The following is a 22,920-nucleotide window of genomic DNA, read 5'->3' on the forward strand; positions in this document are numbered from 1 at the left end:
GCTTCTTAAACTCTGGCATGCTTGGTGCCATGACCACTTCCCTGAGTGAGCCTGTTCCACTGTCTGACTGCCCTCTGGGTGGAGAACCTCTTCCTAATATCCAGCCTAAACCTCCCCTGACTCAGCTTCATGCTGTTCCCATGAGTCCTGTCACTGTCACTACAGAGAAGAGATCAGTGCCTCCTCCTCCACTTCCCCTCACGAGGAAGCTGTAGACTGTGATGAAGTCTTGCCTCAGTCTCCTCTTCTCCAGGCCGAACATCAATTTTGTCATGCTCAGTCCAACAGCAGCAGCTGTTGCCAGTTTGGCTGCTGTGTGCCCATGGTCAGCAGCACCTTGTCCTGTCCCTCCATGGATCCCCAGCTCCGCAGCCTCACAGTGCACCCACTGCCACACGCACCTGTGGGGCTGTTCTCTGCAGCCCCCAAAAGCTGATAGCCGAACATGAGGAGTTAATTTCACCAGAGAGGCAATTTCTTAAGCCTAAAAAAAATGATGACATTAGAAAGCTCATTGTAAATTTTACATGAAGAGGCCTTGTCTCTTTATAATGTACATAAATGTCACCCACTGGAAGACTGTTGTCACAAATGCCTCCCATGAGTGCCGGATCTGTCTGTAACATGGCATATAAGATGCTTGTTCTTCTAGTATCTGCACTTTTCAGCAATTATTAATTCCTTAAACATTTAAAATAGACCTTTTCAATTGTGCTTTCACCTCTTGAGGTCAATGCAGCAATCTTAGCTCGTGTGTCTCATAGCCTTGCTTTTAACATTCACTTTCAAAGACATATAAAACACCCAGACAAACCAAGAGTCAAAAGCAGACTCCTGAGGCTAAGATCTGTTTTTCCCAAAAAACTCTTCCATATGTTAATATGGAACCCTTTTACCAGGCTTCATGCGTGAGACAAGGGATTCTAAAATATTCCTTATCTCGGGGAAAGCACAATAGTCAGGATTTTTCCCCTTTCAACTCTCAGCTATTCCTCTCCATGAGACCATAGGCTGCAAAGACGATAAGGAGAGTATTCTAGCAGATCTATCCCTCTCTCTTCCTCTATTATTAAGAAACTGAAAAAATAAAAAACCCATTACCTCCAAAATGGAGGCAGGCTTTTTGTGAGATAAGCCACTCCTCCACATCCACCAAAGGGATTCATATTGGTCTCCTCAGTATCTTCTAATGGTTTCATCAGTTAATATTAAATTGGTTTCAGATAGGAAAAAAGAATTTTCCTTGCACTGCACTAAATAATTTGCCTTTATATAGACTGCATGAACTACATTTCTGAAGAGGAACAAACAATTATTGTTCCATTTATATAAGTGACAGTGGATGGATTCTCACAGATTGACAGTCTGCATCCCATACTTTCAGTATTTTGCTCTGTAGCTGACTTTCATTATTTGGTCATTTTCTTACTCCACATAAATGAAAAGACATTTCATAGTAAAAACACAAAAGGATGGTGTTTTGTAGCACAAAGCTCTGGAATTAAGGTACTCCCATCTTCACAATAGTAAGACAGTTCCTGTAAGACTCTAACCCTGTGTCAGGGTTAGAAATGCCCACAAAAAAGAACAATCCATGTAGCTTGGACAGTTGATGGGATAATGTGGCATATAACATATATGAGGTGACAGTCAGGTGCCGCCAGAGGCACTGTCAGTATTAGTTCTCATGCAGCCTAAAACCAGCTCTGATACCCACCTACCCCCTTGTGCCTGTCTCAAGGCGTCCAGGAACAGCTGCTGGGAACAGCCTCTGCCCTCTTTGCTTGGACAGGAGGAACATCACTTTCCCATTTCTTCCAGCCCCAGCTGCCAAAGTAGTTTGCTCAGTTCCAGGGTGAGTCAGACTCCAATCTTGCCCCTCTGGTGTCCCTTCAGCCAGCAGCTGCACCAACACAACCTGTAAAAGAAAGCGAGGGAGGCCACTGCTCTCAGCAATACCTACTCCTGGAACAAGCAAACCTTTGCTCTCCTCTTCAGCTCAGTGTCAGCCAACTGAAGCGACACCCACTCTGTCCTAAGAACACCCTCCATGGGAAGCACTAGCTTTATCATGCAAGCTATAGTTTTCCAGGGAAATGACACCTCATCCCTGAAAACCTTAGGATGTTGCCACCATAAGCCAATCACTACACAAGCCCTTAAATTGCTCTCCTGTCTGCATTCACTACATAACGCATTGTGAAACAAAACAAAACAAAGAGCAGCATTAACCACTGCACATTTCTGATTTTTATCACACTATATAATGATTTTCTAGAATTGCCAAAGCTTCCTGTTTCTGCAGAACTTCAGTCTTCAGTTCATGAAGTGAAACATCCACCCTTTTTACTTTGTAAAAGGGAAATTAGCACCTGTTAAGGAAACTTCCCTGTCTACCCACCCAGGAGTTTCTCTGGTAGTCATTCTCACACCACCTGAGCTGAGACTGAAGCCCCTTCACAGCTACACACCCCACACTCACAGTCAGACCAGGTTTCCTTAGTGGTTCAACCCCATGTTTCCCATAACAGCCTCAGACATGCAGACTCTTAAAATAATTTAATCATGGTGCAATAACTAAATAACAAAACAGCAGCTTGAGCTAGTGCCTCCAAGGAGGGACCACACAAAGGAACCCCTGGGCTTTTCTCCCCTCGCAGTCTAAGGGTGGGAAAGTCTGGGGGTCAGTCTGGGGGTCTGTCTGGAGGTCGTGGCCTCCTGCCATGCCTGTGCCACAGGTCCCTGGGCCCTTTGGTTTGCAAAGGGTCAGCAGTTCAGGCCTCTTCCCTCAGGCTCCAGCTCCCACCCTCCAGAGCTCCACCAATGTCTCCCACTGCAGCTGCAACAAATTATATTCCTCAACATATCTTTGGAACAAACCACATCATGTTTGACCTTGAGTAATGACCTGAGGTTTACTGCAGGTAATTTGTTCACATACTGGTTCTTTTTCAAATGTTTTGGCACATTACAGCATCCCCTCTGATTTTAATAGGAAAAAAGAACAAAACCAAACCTAAACTCATCCCTTACCTGTGCAGACAATCTCACAAATACATCTGTGCACAACCTAAGAGCTATCACTCCAGATTGCCACAAGGTATATTTATCATTAAAGTAATCTTTTCCCAGATTGTTCTGGGGTTTATTTGTGTTGAGGTTTGAAACATAAGAATGAGACCTACATATTTGTTAAAAGTTCTGCTCCCTCTTGTTGGTATCGCAGAAGTACATCCTTTTTCTTTTTGCTATTGAAAAATGGCATAAATAGAAACTCTTCCTGCTGTTTAAGAAAAAAATGAAATCCTCCTTTCTATTCAGAAAATTTGACCCCCTTGCAGCTATTCCCAAGAATCTCTGCAAAATACTGAGTAATGTGAGTTACACACATATCCTTCTGCTGTAGCTTATTCCATGGCAGTTGAAATTTTGTAATATTTGTTGCATTTTTAATGATTTACTGTTAATAAAAAATTTTTAGTGAGCTGTAACCCACTTTTACTTCAGATCCATAAGAAATCTAACAGTTAAAATTTCTCTTAGAACTTTCTCACATTCTACCTAAAGGCAGGAAAACTTACTTTGCTGCTAAAAATTTACCCACAACTCATTTGTTTCAATTTACCAATTAATTTATAGAAAAAAAAATCCACAAACTACATGAGTAAGAATAATTTTTTCCCCTTTTTTTCACATAGCTATTACTAAGAACTATGCAAAAAACCCCAGGGATTAACTTTTCATTGTCCCTGCTACCAAGAACTATCAAGCCTTCAAGACCAGTGCTTCCCAGTACTGAACAGCTTCACTCCCCACATTCACATCCTCCCTTTGGACCTGATTATACAGTTTCAATGTTGCTACCTTTTCCAATAGATTTGATCAGTTAAATAAATATTCTGAGCCAGTACCTGAGCTCCTGTGGGTATTACACTGTTACACACTGAACAGCTTCAAGGGCTGTTCAAAAGCTGAGACCCTAAAAATTGTCAGCATGGTGCCTGTACTTCCAAGCCTTGCTTTTGCCTTTAGCTGTCCCCAATCTTCCAGCACAGAGCTTTTTAGTGCCAGCAACGGTGTAGATATACCTGTTCTCCTCTGCTAAGCACCAACATCAGCTTCTGCAGGAGCTCAGAGAGATGGCAACTCCAGGCCAGCTTTGGGACATGTCTTTATTCCTGCTCTGTTTTATCATTCTCCTTCTTCTTTTGATACATCTTTTTTTTTCTACAGCTCAAATATGTAAATGAACAGTTACTCCTGAGGTTTTATCTCTGTTCCTTTGTTTGCTTTAAAAAGCATTCCCTTGCTTCTTCAAAATTAGTCTGAAGGAAACCTGTAGCATCTTTTAGTAATTAGTATTGTAGGAAGTAAATAACAGAATTCATAGTAAGCAACTGCCAGCTCCCTCCCTGCAGCTGCCTCCAAACAACAACAAAAACAATTAAAAAAAGGGGAAAAAAGAAAGAAATCTGGAGCAACGCTGGCAGGAAAGATACACGCTTTGTGCCAAGCTCCAGGCATCGTACAGCCCAGAAACTCTGATTGACACCCTCACACCCAGATGAGTTTATAGCATTTGGCTCCTTGTCAATGCAAAGGTAACACTGAAGTCCTCCTTTGCCACAATGATATCCAGAAAATTGTATTTCTGAGGTAACTTGTAGCCATTCCATTGCAGTATTTTCTTTTCCTCCTGTTTTTGCTCTTTAATATTAGATGTGCCTTGCCTAACCCATACTTATAGGCTGGTTCATAATTCCACTGCAAATCCCTGATTCAGAGTAGGTTTGCAGCACTTAAATCTTGTATTGCCACTGACCACTGTTATCACCCAAGATTATCTTTGTAATTGACATGGAACTGAAATACATCAGCCCCCCAAGACATTAGACACTCTTTGAGCAAGGACCATCTAATATCTCCACACCAGGTCTCTGTAATATCAATGCAGAAAAGGTCTCAAAAAAATTAAACACTTACCTGTATTCTCTGATTCCATATATAAGCAGAACCAATTTTCCCCAAATTGAGTTGTCAACACTCTTAACCCTTGCTTTCCAAAATCTGCTCCTGGGAGCTGCTAGTCACCATTTCCATCAATTTTCCCAACTACATGGAGCCACAGCAGCCTGGTTTTCCACTTTTGGAGATTGTTGCCTCAACAAAGCCTCTGTCATCCTTGGTTCATTTGAGGACAATTCCTAAGAATTGTGCTAATTCCTCTGCAGACAGCCTACAGCTCCTGAGTGAGGTTAGTCATCTCTATACTCATGAAAACTTCCACTACTTGTTCTCAGTTCTACATGTCGCTTCTGCTAAAAAGAGAAAATGACAATGAAGCTGCGTATTTATTTCGGGCATTTCTACTTGAAGCTTGGATACAGTAGCAATGTCTTTGCTCATATTTCCAAACTTCTTTCCAGAGAGTAATCAATGCAAAAAAACCTCCTTTTGGCTTCTCTGAGAGCCACATCACCAGTTTTTATTGCTGTCTGTTCCTTTCTAACACCTCCACTTCTACCAAATAAAAATCAGCCTCTGGCACAGCTCAATCCATACAGCTCAGCTTCTGTTCAGCACCTCACGTGGACAGTGTTCTCACAAGCAACTCAGTTACTTTACTTTAAAAAAGAACTACTTTTTATCTTATCTTGACTGAAAGATACTCATAGCACCATCTCCCACAAAAATGTACCCTGCCTTTCTAAACCTCTACAGATCAGTGACTGATCAGAGACTAACAAAATCATTTTGTGTCGTTCTATCTAAGTACATCTCAAAAACAGTAAAGGTACATTGAGTTTACTACCTTCAGTCTTAAAATCATGACACTGATTTTGCTGTGCCTTGTCCTCTGTGATTAGCACAAGTGTAAACTTCAGGCTATTGCCCTCCATGGCGCTGACATAAAAGGAGTACCAAGAGCTCTCTCCTGATGTGAAGCTCAGGTCAAGCAGCAGTCAACCATTTCGCTTCTGCATCGGTGAAATTAACTCCAAGTCTTCACTTAACATTCCAGAAATATCCAGCTGATTCCTCCAGTGGAGCAGTTCGATGTTGCCAAAAGTGGTCCCATAAAGGCCTACAGAGTACCCCACCTCCACCCCACAGGCATCAAGATCCAGAGCAACAACAGGGAATTGGCCTGTTACATTCAGCTCCAGAAAACTCCGCACATTTGACCACTTCCCATAGCTGCAGAAATGTAAAAGGTGACACTGGAAAAGAAGAATAAAGTAGAGATACTGTTCTCATGCAGACATCTTTTGTATCAAATTTCATCCTAAAATAGCTCTTTGCATTCATGCTGTAATAGATAACAATGCATACATATAATGAATCATAGATATTTACAATGGGAAATACTAATAAAACATTGGCCCCAATTCCACGATCAGCTATGTTCTAATGCAGCATACAAACAGATTACAGGTATTACATTAAGAAACACGAAGAAAATAAGAAGTGCAGCAGTTGTTGTTACCTTATTAGCATAAAATTAAAGCATCTGAATGCATAATTAACTGAAAGCATTAAGGCATTCATTTTTAGAGTCCAAAGAATTCCTTAAATGAATGTCTTTTAGGCAAATTTTTCTGTCATTCTAAAGAGTTCTCTTCACTGTGGGTTAGTACTTTGAAGTTAGACAACACAAACTAAGACAAAAGCCAATACATGAACACAGCACAGAACAATAGCTGCAAAATGGCATTACCATATTTACATTTCAAGTTCCATTTATGTCTATAATTAATATAAACAATCATAACTCTGGCATAAGATAACACAAAATTATGTACACATAGAAAATATAAAGCCAGAACAGAGTGCTGCCAGTGTTGCATGTGTTATGTACAAAAAGACAGGATGATAATGCTTAATACTACTATAAGATATATGAAAGTTGATTCCAGCAATTGCACTATTTCATAATATAAGCAATTTCAGTCTCAAACTCTGGCAGAAATACAGTGAGTGCAACATTTCATCATCTTATTTCAGATGTACTATAACATGATTATGTTTGTATTTTCACAGATAAAGCTGAACAAATCAAGGGACACTCGGTTTTAAATCACCCACATGCAGGGTTTATTAAACTATTTTTAAAGGGAACAACATAAACAAAATATTTTTTCCACTAAGAAGTTTCTTCAGGCTCATTACAGTACTTCTACATATAATTTATACTAATCTGTGTGGGTTTTGTGGATCATTCACAACAGATATAAGAGACAAATGATCTGATTATAGGAAAATGAGATAGAACTACAAAACCACAAAAATCAGCCTTATTCACAAAACAATCAAATCTACTTTCAATTACTTTTAATTGATTACATCAAGGATTTTCATGTATGAGTTCTTAAAATGTCCTGTCCTCCCTGCAACATCGAATAACAGATCAGAGTGGGGGGTGCTAATTATTTAATGAGACTAAATAGGAAAAGCAGGTGAATTCACATTACCAATGATGTCCTCCATTAAAGTTACTTCCCTCCTCTGGATCTTTCTTGTCTTCTTAACCCAACTTTTATTTTCTTCACACTTAATACACTAAGGTATTCAAAAAGACCAACCTAATCTCAGTTTTGTCCTAAAAACTTGATTCTTCAAGTTGTCAGTCCTATTGCAACATCTTTCATTTTAGCCTGATTTTCAAAGGAAACGATGGTTATATATCTGTGGTGTCTGTACAGAAGCAGGCATGTTTATACTACAAAGTTCTCCTAGAACTTTTGAATTGAACTCTTTTCAATTAAAATGATAGGCTAACAACCTGAAAGAAACCAAGTACCTACAACTTTGATGAACAAGGCAACAGGTGAAAAAATGCTATCCATACTCTAAAGATTCATGCAAACAATAATCAACTTGTGCACAATCAACATCAGGCACTGGGGAACCCACCCGGGACAATACCATCAGGAATGTATCTTCTGCAGAGAAGGCTTCATGTGTGCTATTGTTTAGAAACAAGAAAGGCCACCAGAAACAAGGCTTTACTAACCGTGCCTTTTGAAGAACTATTTATAACACAATATCCATAAGAAATCTAGCTTCTTATTTGTTAAATCATTTTTGATTTGTGGATCTCTTCTCCCTTGCAACTGAATTGTCAGATTCTGATAGCTACCTACGCTTCACAAACTTTTTAAACTCTGATAGGCATTCTTTAACAATGCTCAAGAGTTTTGACTTTTCCCTGCATTTTGTTTTTCTGTATCTGCATGTTTTGTTCTTCTTCTGTGTCCGCTTCTGTTCCCTTGGAGGGCAGAACATGCACCACAATGACTATTTTTATGACTTTTGTGCCCCAGGGGCTCACAGGCTTGCCCGTCTCTTTTTAAAATAAATGCAAACAAGCCATCAGTTAACAGACAGCTGCAACATCCTTCCAAAAGAACAGCCTTTAAAAATATTGTTTACTCATCTGAACAGAAGACATCCTCCTACCCTTCAAAATAAGTGAGTGATTGATGGGTAGGCAAAAGCATTTGCTTTAACAGAATCAGACTGACATCCGTTTTCATGTTCTCTGCTGTCTGAACAGTATCAAGCTGATCAGATTTGTAATTCTGCTGAAGCACATCAAACCAACCAAAAAACCTGCAGTCCTTTCCTACACCAAACTTGTGGATTTGTCCAGTGTAAGCTAGTGAGTAACAAATTTAACTGTGGTAAAAATCCACTCTATAAACTGCATTTTACAACTCCTGAAACACAGAAATCATCTAGCTTCTTACAACAACTTCATTTGGCAGGAAGATGAGCACAGATTAGAAGAGATCTGCAACTTAACCAATTCTCATTTGCTCTTTTTATTTTTTTTAAATTGGCCGTTGGAGAATGCTACCTCTGGCCAAACAGTTGATCAAGAAAGCATCAGGCAATAATGCCCAAGAAAATACATCAGTTTATATTCAAGTGCAACTAGCAACCACTAACCCTACCAATAGCTTTTCTTGTGCAGCTAATTACAGTGACTTTTCTGTGGGGAGAAAAAAATTAGTGAGTCTCCATCTAATGTTGCAAGAAAGATGACCACAACTTATGCCTCAATTATTTTTTAAGCCACATGCAATTTGATATCACATGAGTAGGTATGGTATTTAACCCTATTCCCAAAATCAATAGAAAGCATATACAACAGATTTATATGCATGTTGGATAAGGCCCCAGGTAGATTTTAATGGCAAAATATTGTGATATAAACTGTGCTGAAGTACCTTACTATTCTCGTTCCAGAAAACTGGAGGGTTTTAAAGTAAAGATCTGGCTGAGGACATGAAATCCATCTGGCAAAACCTTACAACATTTAGTTTTGCAGAAAGATACTGATTATGTTTTCTTATTATACATGCATAGGCCTTTTCTTGGGTTTGATACTTGCCAGATCTGCGGCATAGTATAAGGAGAGAGCTCCTGCATCTTTTCAAGACCGTACTCCACTGACACACAGTTTTTCAATATAGGTATTTTACCTGAGAACAGCTCAATTCTGGAAACTATAATTTAAAATACATGTTATTTTAATATTTTAAAGATACTTCTGTTTCATTCTTCTTTATAAAGTAAGAATTCATCTTCACGTGCACTTAAAATAACAGAAAATTAGATTCCTATCTCTCAGGAAGCCATTTCAAAATAATATAGAACAGATTTGTAAAACCTGTTCAACCCAGCCTGTTTTCTACTGTGCCTGAAGTACTATATCTGCTAAACATGAAGACTCATTAAGAACTCTTGCTACTATGTCATTAAATAAGCATCAGTGCAAAAAATAACATGCAACATATATATTTGAGACGCTCTATATTAGGAAAATAACTCTCCAGCAATCTACAACCTCTTATGCATTTGATATCTCAAAAAAAAAAAAAAAAGTGAAACCTAAAAGTCTTACGAGTTTGCTTTAGTTGCTTTTCTAGAAGATACAAAGAAGGAGGTATGATTTCATGGTCTGAGTATGAAACTGGAAATCATATCTTACATAATGATTTTCCAGGACAGAAACTAACCAAATTGTTCTGGTTTTCCCCCAGTACAAGGGAGATAAATTAATTTATACTGAATTGATCACATCTGTTTAGTTTACAAAGAATACATGAGGCAGGAGTGAGTTTTAGAGAGCAGTAAAGCATATGTTTAGCTACATGCTAAACCCAATTGAAATGGCACTGCTAGTTACTGAGAAACTCATGACTGCAAAACTTTTATTACTGGATAATTTACCTAGCCTGGCTAGAGAATGGTTTCAGGTAAAACAGAAATCAAATGACACTAATAATTGTAAGAAATAAGTATCCAATTCTCCCTAGGCAAACGGAACTTGCACAACTTGCACAGTTTATAAAATTATGTACATAATTCCTAACATTATACTAATGTAAAACACAGACTACTGATTAAAAAAAACCTATAAGCTGGCCAAGGCCAGTGAACAATCAAAAAAAAAAACCAAACAAAAGAAATCAACCAAACAAACAAAACTAAACAAACAAAAATACAACCAACCATCCAAACAAACAAAGAAAAAAACCCACCAAAAATCCACAAACCACCTGGCCAAAGTCTTGAGAGACAGCAGTCTGTATATATGCTGCTCTGACAGTTTAACTGAATCAAGATATCTAAAGATGCACAGACAGTAAAACCCGATAAAATGCAAAAAGGAATCTGTCAACTATCAAAGCAAATATCACAACTGGCTTCACCTTAGCTTTTTAATGAATTCAAATTCTCCACTTGGGTGTTTTTATACATTTTAGAATTAAAACTAACATTCAAAAAAACACTTCTATGTTTTTTCAGGCCCGAAGTGACATGAGATTTTTCTTTAAATCAACAGTCTAGCATTTATAGTCAATTAAATGGAGAATGAAAAGTTAGCAGATGAACTCCTAAGGAATATTAAGTATATGCTGTCCTCCCATATTCAAATCTGTGTTTGGTATGTTTTTATATAGAAATATCTTCATATAATCTTCCAAAGTAAAATTAATCATGCATTCTAGCAGACCATTATCAACAAACTCTACCATGACAGAGAAGAAACAAAACATTGAAAACCACAGACTGCAAAACAGTCTGACTAGAAGAATTTTTAAAACATTATTTCTTTCCAATCTCTCATATTTGCCATGCAATTCTCACGTATAACTTCACATTACTTAGAAAAAGTTATTAATACATAAATGTCAAAAAATTATCAACTCTAAATGTATGAATTGCCTTCTTCTTGCAAGAGGATGACTACTTCTGGCACTTTTTGCAGAAAAGCTTTAACATCTGCCACATTAGTCCTTTTATCTTCCATCCGCATCTGCAGTCAACTACTGCTTCGGTCAAAGGTCCCATGTTTTCTTATAGTTTTATTTTAAGAGAGGAGGCACAAACTCAGAGAAAAGAGCTGTAAGTCCTGCAGTTTCAAATTCCTTTTGTAGCTCCTCCAGTGTTGAGTATTCTTTGACTTCAAATTTCTGAAACCTACATTGTAAAAGGGAAACTCATGAACATGCTCAGATCTGTCAGAATGTAATTATCAATTCTGTTAACTTTTCTATCCACAACAGTACTAAATTATACCTTTTATGCTGTGACTGTACTTCTGTCTCACACAGTACACTCATCATTTTCTCTTTGCATTTCTTTCCGCTTGAGTCCACATCTACCTTAGAAGTTTTCTGAAGAATCAAATACTCCTAAATGATTAAAAAAAAGCAACAGTAAAACATTAAATGTCATTGAGTATCTTCAAAATTTAATGAAAAAATGCAAAAATTCATGAAACATACAGACTTTTTTTTCAGAGCATAGCAATCAAACTTTGGAAGTACCCATTCCAAACAGTGCGTGACTGCTTCTATTCATCACTTTGAAGTTAAGTGGAGGCTTAAGTGATTTAGAAAAGCCAAAACATTCTCCTCCAACACCACTACAAAACCCCACCTACTGCAGTGGGACTTCGTTAGCACAGGCAAGAAGAATTTCAAAGGCCAGGCATGCACAAGGAGCACCAAGTCAAAGAAAGAGACAGTTAGTAAAGAGTTAGAAATATGTCTGTTATTAAATTCACACCACAATTTTTTCTGCTTTTTTAGACATTTGGGAAATACAGGAAACTGAACCTAGGCATATTGAAGTCAGGAAACAAAGGGAATACAGGGGTATAACTACAGTGAGAAGCAAAGCAATACAGACCACAGGTCTACAGGTATCACTGGTTTCTTTCTTATAGAATATCTTCTTTTTCTTAAATCTGAATAAAGTTGCTGGGCCTTCCTACTCTCATAATGATCAATTTGCTTCCAAAATCATTAATCTTAGAAAAACACAGACAAAATATTCAGACACGTAGGCTTCAGTGGTAAATCGATAGAACTAGTCAACATTCATTGTTCCTGCACCTTAATGCTGCTCCTGTCACCCTGAAGAAGAATCAATATTATCTTGCCCATGAACATCAGTCTTCCAGTCAGCCTTAGATCTGAAGCCCATTTTTCCACAGTTTTCACGTATTTTGTCTTTGCTCTCATGTGATCTAAATGCAAAAGGAGCATCCAGATACCATCTTCTGTACTTGCTCCTTTTGACGAAGTAGTTTTTTTGCTGCAAACTGTTGCTGATTGCTTAATGACATCTTTTAGATGCTGCTGTATCCAAAGAATCAGATCATGCACCATGGGTTCAGAAAGATGCTTCTTTGCTTGTTCAAGTAATTTATCTTTCACGTCCATACACTGGGCCCTTGTAAGTTGGTCTGAGTTAACAGAAATATCTGGTACAGTTGATGGATAATTGACTGGTAAATGAAATAACAACTTTAAAAGTACATCTGTATCCAGCAGTTCTTTCACAATGATTTGAATTCTAAATGAGATCCCATGCGTCTCTGGAAAATATAAAAAAAAAATAAACATTAATAGTTTGCTTAAAGTTGAAGTAGACATATATCATTAAGTCATGTTATTTTCTTTAACAATTCCACTCAAATTACTGCAATTTCATAAAAAATAAGGGTGTTTGGTATTTTTTTGCAGGATGGGGTGTTGCACCCAATGGCTCATGCTATTCCTGCGGGGAATCCTGAAATGAAACACTTCCATAACATAGTAGAACGAAAGTTATTAACACATTCTAAAAAGTATTCACACATTTTGGCCCTTTTGAAGTCTAGACAAGCCAGTAATAAAGAATTGTCTCTCTCAAACACATAACTCAGCTTCTACAGCTCAACAGCAGCAGCAAGGACAACCGAAAACAGAGACTTTTCTGGAGGGACTCAGCACGGCCCTAACTTTGTTCCTAAAGAAATCTGTAAGACTTCTAACATCAATACCAATGCAAGGCAAACAGACTTGCACTGGGTATTTTTTAAGACAACCAGTCAAAAGCAGTTCCACATTAACAAGAGACTTGGAAAGAAAGAAGTAGGATTCTTCATCCTCTACAACTTGCAGAAAAAATACACTTAAATCTTGTCTGTCAACCCCTCTACAACAGTTGCATTGATGTAATGAAAACAACTCTGTTGGATATCTGACTGTAGATACTACATATATAAATAGGCATATACTTATATAAATGTATGTTTATATATCTGATTATCTACTCAAAACCTGTTGCAGGCCTACTTTGGAACAGAATTATATTCAGAGTGAAAAGGATACATACAGCATACTGCGGGAAGGGCTAAAGATCACATCCTCCTGATAAATCATATAATCAAAGATGCTTAATACGAAAGTTATATACAGTAATTCCTGAAATAAAACCTTTCATGGAAAAACAATACAAAATTTGACAAAATGAAAAGCGGGGACAAAGACCTAACCTACTTTTGCTCCTCTGCCATGAAGTAAGAGGGTATCAATCAGATAAAAGATGATCTTCTTCAGATGTTCTCTGCTTCACCCCTTTGATGCATTCTAAGCACTTCACCCCTTTTCTTTAAAAAATTGCTAAAATGTCAGGCTGATTCATTCTATGAGGGCAGGAGAAGCCAGATTTGAAAGGCAGATTAGAGCAGAGCTGATTTTCAGAGCAGCTCTTTTGAAGTGACTTGCATTCTTCTCCCTCTCCCTTACCTTCCTTTACATGACAGTCAGTTGAATTATGTTTGATTAGTATTGCTGACACTGCTAACCAACCTCAGTGCTCTCCACTATTTGATATTAGAAACTTACTAAATAACTGAAAGGACCTAAAAGTGACTTGGACAGATAGAAGCAATTTAGAGAGCAAACCCAAGGGTTTGATTCCAAACCTCCTTACCAGATCATACAAAGAACTCTCTAGGTCAGGGCAGTCACAAAATAAAATCAGGAAATCCTCCAAACCCAACAGTCAAAGTCTAGCAGTATTATAAAGAAGTCTCCAAACACCTACAAACCATCCCTACCTAAAGAGTCAAATTCAGTGCTGAATGCAGCAGATGCAAATCTAGAGAATTAAATAAACTACACCCAACCATACCCATACATACATACAGGCACTACATGTCAAATTGCTGTTTCCTGCCAACACGATTCATCTTCAGTCTTCCAAGATGCTATGAAAGGTTCCAGGCTATTTTAAAGGCAAATGTATTCCTCAAAAAAGCACAAGCCTTGGAAGAGACCCTCACACATAGTAAGTAGCTACACAGGAGGACCTCAAGCCTTCCCAGTCTAATCTCTGTCTTCTGCTGCCCTGACAAATGTTTCTTCCTGGGAACTGGTTCCTGGGAACTAGATGGTTCCTTTACCATTGCACTCAGCACACATAACCACAGACACAAGAAGAAAAGCCTGCACTGCACCTCCTGGAACCCCCAGCACCCTGCCAGCCACCACCGAGGGTCTCCGCACACAGGTGAGCATCACACCAGACACAGACAGTGCCTCCTGCCCCACCTCCTTCAGCCACCCCTTACGCAGGGCAGCCCCACCAGGTGCAGCCAGCTGGAAGCAAGCTGCACCTGGCTGAATGGCAAGAACATTATTGTGCTCCTGCCTGTGAATCACTTTATTTTCAGCTATGTTGCCAAGAGATTTTAAAATGCACAACCTGTATAAGAGTTGAAGAATACTACTCTACTGCTGGCTTAATTACAGTGACAGAAAAACATGTTACCTTTCTGATAATCCTCCTAGGATTTTTTCACTAGCTTGTCATAACAGATCTCACTAACTCAGAAGTAACTCAGTGATAAAAAGACAGGCCAACCCTGCCCCTTCGACAAGGGCCTCCTGCTGCAGTGATCTTATTCGTAAGCCTGCAGCAATCTCACACCTTTCCCTGTGATGATGAACTAATCCAAAGGAAGGGGCACAGCCTCGCATCCCAAGGTGTATCACCCTGAGCCATTGCAAAAAAGCCCAGTCGTGCTCATTTACATCTGCTCCAGACTCACTTTTAAAAAAAGGACAATCAGTTCAAAACCTTTGTGGGGCTACAGCATCCAAAGTTTATTTAAACGTTGCAGCGTCCATTTTCTGCGCCAGCGCTGCAGATGCTGGCAGAACAAAGAGCAAACCACCGGCACCCCGCACAACCTGGCTCCAAAGGAACAGTTCCTTTGTTTGCACATGCTACAAGGGCTGAGTTGTCTTCACAGCAACATGGTGATTATTTCTAAAATAAAAGGTTGGGTATGACTGTTCTGCTGGCATTTAATGTGCTAATCAGACTAAACTCAATACATTTTAACTCATTTTCCCCATAGCTGCATGCTTATCAGTATATTTAGCTCTAGCATACTTCAGATTTTTTCTTATGTTCCATGTCAACCAGATAGATATCCCCCTCCTCTCCTGCCCAAAGGCATTTTATGCAACACATGCAGTCTATTTTTAAATTCAGAAAATGGCACCTACTAACGTACAAGCTTAGAATATCTAAATATATTTTTACAGCAGGCTTGGTGAGCAGACCAGAAGAGAACAGATTAACAATTAAATTATGGATTTCTATCTGTAACACTAATCTTTGCACATAGATACACAAGGTAAAAAAGATATGCTATAATTAGTTTATTTAAATTCATCAACACATTGGTTTTGATAAAAACACATTTTACATTCTGAATACTTCATTGTTAAATTCCAGAAAGCCAAAGTTTTTACCATACCAAGAGACCTGCAAAAGAATTTTTTTACATTTCTCAAAGCCATAAATCCCCAATGGCCCCCTTTTTGATCCTGTGGATCTACACACAAATTACTCTTAATGTATTAGATACAGCATAACATAACAGTCTTACTGGAAGTTATGTCTGTGCACCGTCTGTCAATGACAATTTATATGGTTCGAAGAGATAAAGCAAATGTAAGCTAATGACTACAGCAAAAGTTAATGGTATACAGACTAAAGGATTCTGTAGCTCCAACATAAGAGAGGTAAGATCCAAAAGTAAGAAAAACACCAATAATCATTGTTGTAAATAATCTTTTCAATTCCAACAGAAAACTATGGAAATCAACTAGAGATACCTGATCCTAACCTACCATGAACACAGCCCAGCTAAAGGCCCCGCAAGGTCACAAAACGTCAATACAAATAAAATAGCCTGTTCCCATTGCGCATTTGTGGCACCTCACTTTATGTTCCAGGAAGGCTTCTAAGCCTTTTACATTCTGGTAACTTACAAATACAAAACTATTTTTCCATATGTGAAGCACAAAGAAGACTGTGCATATATTTCTCTAACAAATCTGGAGAAATAGACATTTATATGCACTGTTCAGGTATGTTCACAATTTTTAAAATTAACATCTGATAAGCCTGCATATTGAATTTTCAAACTATGCCCAAAATGACATTATTGAACTTTTTCACTTTAGGAAGATAAAGCTCAGCTGAAACATTTCATCAGTCATATTTTAAAAATACAACCCTATAAAATGGCAGAATTACATGCCTACAGTGGAGCAAGAGGTGTGTCATGCAGATCTAGACAGAAAATTCTGCTTTTAGATTACCCCAGTTAATTGTGCTCCCTGACGTCTTCATCCTTCTGAGCCTGTCTACACACACAGTTTTTAGTTAAAGTGAGTCACTCAAAAGCAGCCACATGTAACTTCACAGAACAAAGCTATTTTCATGAAATCACAGAATGGTTGATGTTAGCAGGAACCTCATCCAACCTCTCCCCTCAAGCAGGGCCACCTTCAGCAGGCTGCCCAGGACAACATTCAGATGGCTCTTGACTATCTCCAGGGAGGGAGACTCCACAACCTCTTGGCAACCTTTTCCAGCACTCAGTCAGCTTCACAGTAAGGAAGTGTTTCCTTATCAATCCGAGTCCTTTCAAGCTGAATATACACATACGCAGACAAAATCTGAAAGCAGGCCACTGCATCCATCTTTAACAGCATTCCCCAGGACTTCACCGCAGTCCAACCAGCAGGAAGCCACTTGCTGTCCATCACTCTGTTGGGGTGCTGGGCAGTACTCTGCAATAGCTCCTAGGGCACCAGGGAAGAGTGATACAGAATACAGGCATGTTCTGTGTATCTGTGTGTGCCTGTATCTCCCTCCAACAAATATGTAAGCAAGTTGTCACATCCGTGGCATGCACTAAGCAAAATCTACCTATGATCCGGATCTCAAACAGACACGCAACACTTGCATATGCCACTTGACACTTAAGCCTGATAGTAACTGCTCTTGTACACTGGAACTACTGAGGATTATTCTCCCTTGCTGAAGGGGCATCTTCACATCCACCACACAGCACAGACTGATAAATGTCTACATTATAAACACTACATCCTGAACAGTGGCTGTTGCAGAAAACGCGAAGTAAAGGTATCTATCTACACTGACTGCATTGCTATCCTGCAACAACCAGCAGCTGACGGGAGCAAGAAGTACAGACCTTCTGACCATTCCACCAGCACCAGACACGATACACCAGCCTCAGTACCCTGTAACACCTACACCCATACATATCTTGCTGAAGCTAGAGAACACCTGGCACATCATAGGGTCCAGACTATCACCTTAGCATAGAAAAACAGAAATTACCCAAGCACAGCATGGTCTCGCACCATTCTCATACACAGCAAAAGCTACACCCCTATTACGTACTACAGGATAAACACCTGGTCTTGTTATACGTATGAGATTCACCTGCTTATCTACCTAGCTAAGAGCCAGCCCCTTCCCAGCGCTGCCCCTCGCCTGCTGCCAATGTCTGCAGGCGCTGGGCACAGCCGGGACAGCGAAGGTCGCTAACTATAACCGAGCAGGGCCCGCTGGGCTCTGAGCAGCATCGACACGCGGCGGGTCAGGGACGGGCAGCGAGCGACTGAGCCGATGCGGCCCCGCCGGGCTCAGCCCCGCCTTCAGCGGCGCCGGGGCATCTCCTGCCGGGGCCGGGCTGCGGACGGAGCGCGGCCGCGTCACCTGAGGCCGCCAGCAGCTCGCAGCCACATCACCTGAGGCTGCCAGCAGCTCGCAGCCGCCCGGCTCGCAGTAGATGGCGGCGAGCGCCGACAGCTCCTCCCGTGCCAGCTCCGACATGGCCGCCGGGGGCGGGCGCGATGCCCCCTGCCGGCCGCGCGCGCGGCACCATGGCCGCCAGGGGGCGCCGCCGGCCCGGCCCGCGCCGCAGAGACGCGAACAAAATGGCCGCTCCCGGCTGTGGAGGCGGGCGCGCCGCGTCCCTCCCTTCTTCGGTGCCTCCCTGCCTGCCCCGGGCGCGCCGCGCTGTGCGACCATCCGACCACCGGCCGGCCTCGGGCCGTGCGCGGCCCGCCGGTGCGCAGCCAGCCGCACACACCCATACACAAAGATTTACTGAAATATAAAATTAGGCTTCCTGTATTGAGGCACTGTGGCTTCACAATCCTGTTACCAGCCATCACACCGAGGTCTAGCACAGCCAGCAGTACCGTTAACTCCCAGGCATAATGATCTCAAACGTTCAGTATCTTCCGATATCATAAAATCACTTTTAAAAGAGAGAGGGGGGTTACTTTTCAGGAGAGGATACCCTGCTCTTTCTAAGTCCCTAAATTCCGTTGAAGTAACAAGAAACACGAGAGCGCTGGTTTGGGGAGGAAGGGGGGGTGCTGAGAAGGAGCGGCACTGCCGGGTGCAGCCCCTGCCGCTGTCAGAAGGCTGTCCTGGAAATTAGCCTTAGAAGTGCCTCATTATATTATTAAGAACTTTCTTGCCCCGGTCTTTCCCCCTTCTCCTCATACACTTCGCATACTCCATTTTACATGTTTAAATAAAAAAGTCGATGTAAATGTCTTTTAAATTGACACTATCACAAGACATAGAGGTCCCTATGAATAAGTTACTGCACTCTGACATTTGGAAGTCATCAAATAAGACAGTATAATGTCAGCTTGATATTTTTCACACTATGAAAATATCAGCTTCATGTCAAAGATCTGAATTCCATCTTAATGTAATAAGTTTTCTTGTATTCACAGACAACTGAAAATGCTAAATATTTAAATTTGAAATGAACTTCTACAGTTACAATCTGGCCTTCATATTCCATTATTATTAAATTGAAAGCCAAGATCTTATTTCCCCCCCCCTTTTTTTTTTTTATGATTTCTTCAAACACTGCAGTGTTTGATAGAATAGCATTAGCCATACTCTTTAAGTGGATGCTTTCCCATTAGCATGTAGCAAGGTTAAAAAAGTAAAGCTCCACTTTCTAGTCAGCCTACATTAAACCAGCTCCAACATCCTGTCATAAAACGATTGTGCCACCAGTATCTTCCACTTTGCCTGATAAGGCAAACAGAATGCAACCTTTCATACATAGGTAAGACTAATCTTCCCAGGGTGACTTGCAAAAGCAGTATCCTTTGCTTTCCACTCACTACAATTACAGCCTTAATCAATTAGGTGTTGCTTCGACAACCACTAGTGATTATATATAAAACACTGCATTTAGACTTATTTTCCCCTAACCTGAGTGGTGAATCAGAGGAGTAGAGAGACACTGGGGAAAAAAGGTGTCCATCTATATACCTTTTTACCATCTTTTCCGTGCCAGCCACTCAGGCTTCTCCTCTACAACTGCACGCAGTCGTAAAGGCGTGTACTCCAGAAGGCATCACTACAGCTGCTCATTTTGGGGGCACAAGACAAACACTAATGAGGAACCCATAACAAAGGTGATGGATAACCACTACATCACAAAAGACAACTGCAGTTCCCATATTTTCTGCTACAACAACGTTGCCAGCTCTACTGTAGCCAGAATGGCATTCTTACCAGCTAGAACTGTCCTTACCTGAGTTAAACAGCACTGCTTCTTCTGATACGTAAGCAAGAAGGTACCATTACTGTAATAATAACTCTGTTATTGTAATGGTAGAAGTTTTCCCAAAAGTGGCTTGTACAAAAGTGGCAGAGAGAAACCAACATGAAAACCTGTAACCTCCAAATAAGCTAAAGGGCAAAAGCTTGAAGAAAACAGAAGGAGAAGCAACCCTAGTAATTGAGAAAACACATGATAAATCATGGAAGTGTTTTTTCCCTGGTATTCTCAAGTACAGCTAGTAGAAAACTTTTCATATTTATTTTTTTTAGCACAAAACACGTAGTTTTTTGCTGTTGGAATGGACTCATTTAACAAAAAATCTACATTGCAAATTAAAGCCACCAAAATTTGCATAGTTTGTTCTAAGGTTAAATTCACCATTTTCATGTGGTTTTGCTTTTCAGTTTTTGAAAATGAGCTAATAAACTCTCATTGATATATAAAAAAAGAAAAATAAATCAGAGAAAAATATTTTCCATTACTTTTCCTTTAAGTATTTTAGAAGCAAGTTTTTCAAGGATTTGTGATCTAGCAGTGCTTTTTAAAGGCACTTACATTTATACTCCATGCATCAAACTGCTCTAAGTCAATTCCCTGAGACACTTAATCTTTTGGCAGATGGAAACTCATTTTGAAAGTGTACTAATGATCAATTAAAGCATTAGCTGTCTCTACAGACAGGAGGTTTATGGGGTCACAGTCGTCAGAAGCTGGAGGCAAGAGCAGCAGTATGTTAGCAAAATAGCTAAAACTTTCTGTAGTTACCACAAAATTGGCAAAACATTGGAAAACAAAAAACATGACTTTAGTCTTTTTTTTTTCATAGTATGTTGAAAACAAATTGATGGTTTCTATTTTATGTGAGAGGCCATGGTCCAAACTGGACATCGTTAAAGGAAATGATCTTTTAAATTTTTTTAATGAGCCCTAATAACAATCCCAATATTTCCAATAAATTTACATTATCCTTTGAAAACTGAATTCATTCAGACTGCAGTCACAAAATATTTACCCATTCTGCAAATACGCAGATGTAAAGAGCTGCCATCAGAATCAGCAGCTCACTGGTGGATAATGCGTCATTTCACACATGCTCAAGGCCTCACAATTAGATCTGGAGTCAAGACATGTACTCTGCCCAGAAGTTTCTCTGCAATTTGATGTACATATAAATAAGACCAAATAGATGTAACTGTCACATTCATACGAGAATTTAGGATTCTTTCTCTAGGAGTTTGACAAGCCATTTCCTCTTGAAGGAAATGCACATAATAGTGATTAGCCATCTAATATAAACCAAAAAGGTTGCTTTTTACGACATATCTATTATGGCCACAGGTTCCTAATGCTAACATTGATGAGAGAATCAAAACATACTTGATTCACTCCATAAAGATCTTTGCCAGCAATTTACCTTGTATAAAGGAAGAATAAATAGAACATATTTTCTTCCAGTGAGAGTAAAAAAGCATGAAGTTGCCTACCGAAAATTTGCAGAAAACTAGCAATCTTGTGCATTTAAAAAAACCAAAACATGTAAGAACTTGTGAGTAGGGAAGGGTGTGATACTGAAGATATAAGCACAGCTAGCACTGAGTAGTATATTCTATCCTCAAAAAGTTCAGCTTCCACATCAAGTTCCGCATCTGCTTGTGGAACCTTACTACATGGATTCTTCTCCAGGTGTAAGCAAAGGGAGACAAAGAATTAATGTGTCATTTAATTTACTAAGTGTAGTAGCAGATCTCTTTAAAAAGTGGTGGTTTTAACAGAGGCATTTCTACTCTCTAAACAAACATTAGTAAGAGTTCAAAAATTAGGCAGTGCTCCTTAGTTTACTAGTTCATTTTTAGCTGCTGAGCTACAGCAGTCCTAGTATCCGTGCCTCCATCTTTTGAAATTTGGCACATTAGCTATTATTCCCCACACTTTGATACAAGAGTGGAATAAAAAAAAGGGAGTGCATAAGATGTCAGACTGTTTATGACCATTTTCAGAGCACTAAGAGATCCTTTGCCACACTCACACCTTTTGAAGGCAAAACAGTTCATCAGCACTTTTTGGACTTCAAATTTACAGAGCACATTGAAGTCCTGATAGTAAATACATTATGCATTTCACATTAAACTAGCATATCTCCTTCACCTCATAATTCAAAAACAGTAATTCAAAACACCTTCCTTTGGCAGCAAGAAGTAGCAATAATCAAGGGACACAACTACCTTCTCACAGCAACAGTCTCTTTTACAGCAAAGCCAGCGCAGAAATTCTGGGGCTTAACTGAAAAATTTTGAGAGACTGAAGCTAAGACCATTGGCACGATATGAAAGGGAGCAGCAAAGGTGTTTCTAGGGGTCAGGTGAAAAAATATAAATAAAAGAAGAGCTACAGCTCCCCCTTCCAAACTGCCTGCTACTACATTGCAAAGGCAAAATGTTACGGGATGACTCAGAGTCAGGAGCTCCAGGCATGCCAGAAGGCTAAGTCTCTGACTTATTCCCCAATTACAGAGTGCTCATGTTTGGCCAGGTACCAACAGGACAAGCTGCAGAAGAGCTGGGCCAACACCACTGAGTAGGGAGGGTATTGTAGGCACAGCAACCACATGATCAGTGCCTCCAGACTGGCAGCACTGTGCC

At 39.9% G+C, this 22,920-nt stretch overlaps 1 protein-coding gene across 2 annotated transcripts; it reads right to left on the reverse strand.

The window, feature by feature from the left end:
• Positions 1–10,604: 10,604 nt before the first annotated feature.
• Positions 10,605–19,028, reverse strand: RWDD3 (RWD domain containing 3). Of its 2 annotated transcripts, none has more exons than XM_027879936.1 (5): positions 18,848–19,028; positions 12,414–12,898; positions 11,593–11,708; positions 11,226–11,493; positions 10,605–11,098 (listed from the first exon to the last, which is right to left on the reverse strand). In XM_027879936.1, the coding sequence occupies exons 1-4, from the start codon at positions 18,852–18,854 to the stop codon at positions 11,379–11,381; spliced, it is 723 nt and encodes a 240-aa protein (XP_027735737.1). In that variant the 5' UTR covers positions 18,855–19,028; the 3' UTR covers positions 10,605–11,098; positions 11,226–11,378. The 2 variants fall into 2 exon arrangements, with proteins under 2 accessions (XP_027735737.1, XP_027735736.1); XM_027879935.1 differs by lacking the exon at positions 18,848–19,028 and adding an exon at positions 18,429–18,527.
• Between the last annotated feature and the right edge of the window lie 3,892 nt (positions 19,029–22,920).

This window comes from Empidonax traillii, unplaced genomic scaffold (genome assembly GCF_003031625.1).
Source record: "Empidonax traillii isolate 1590-97213 ecotype Southwest subspecies unplaced genomic scaffold, ASM303162v1 scaffold62:size2133460, whole genome shotgun sequence".
NCBI lineage: Eukaryota > Metazoa > Chordata > Aves > Passeriformes > Tyrannidae > Empidonax > Empidonax traillii.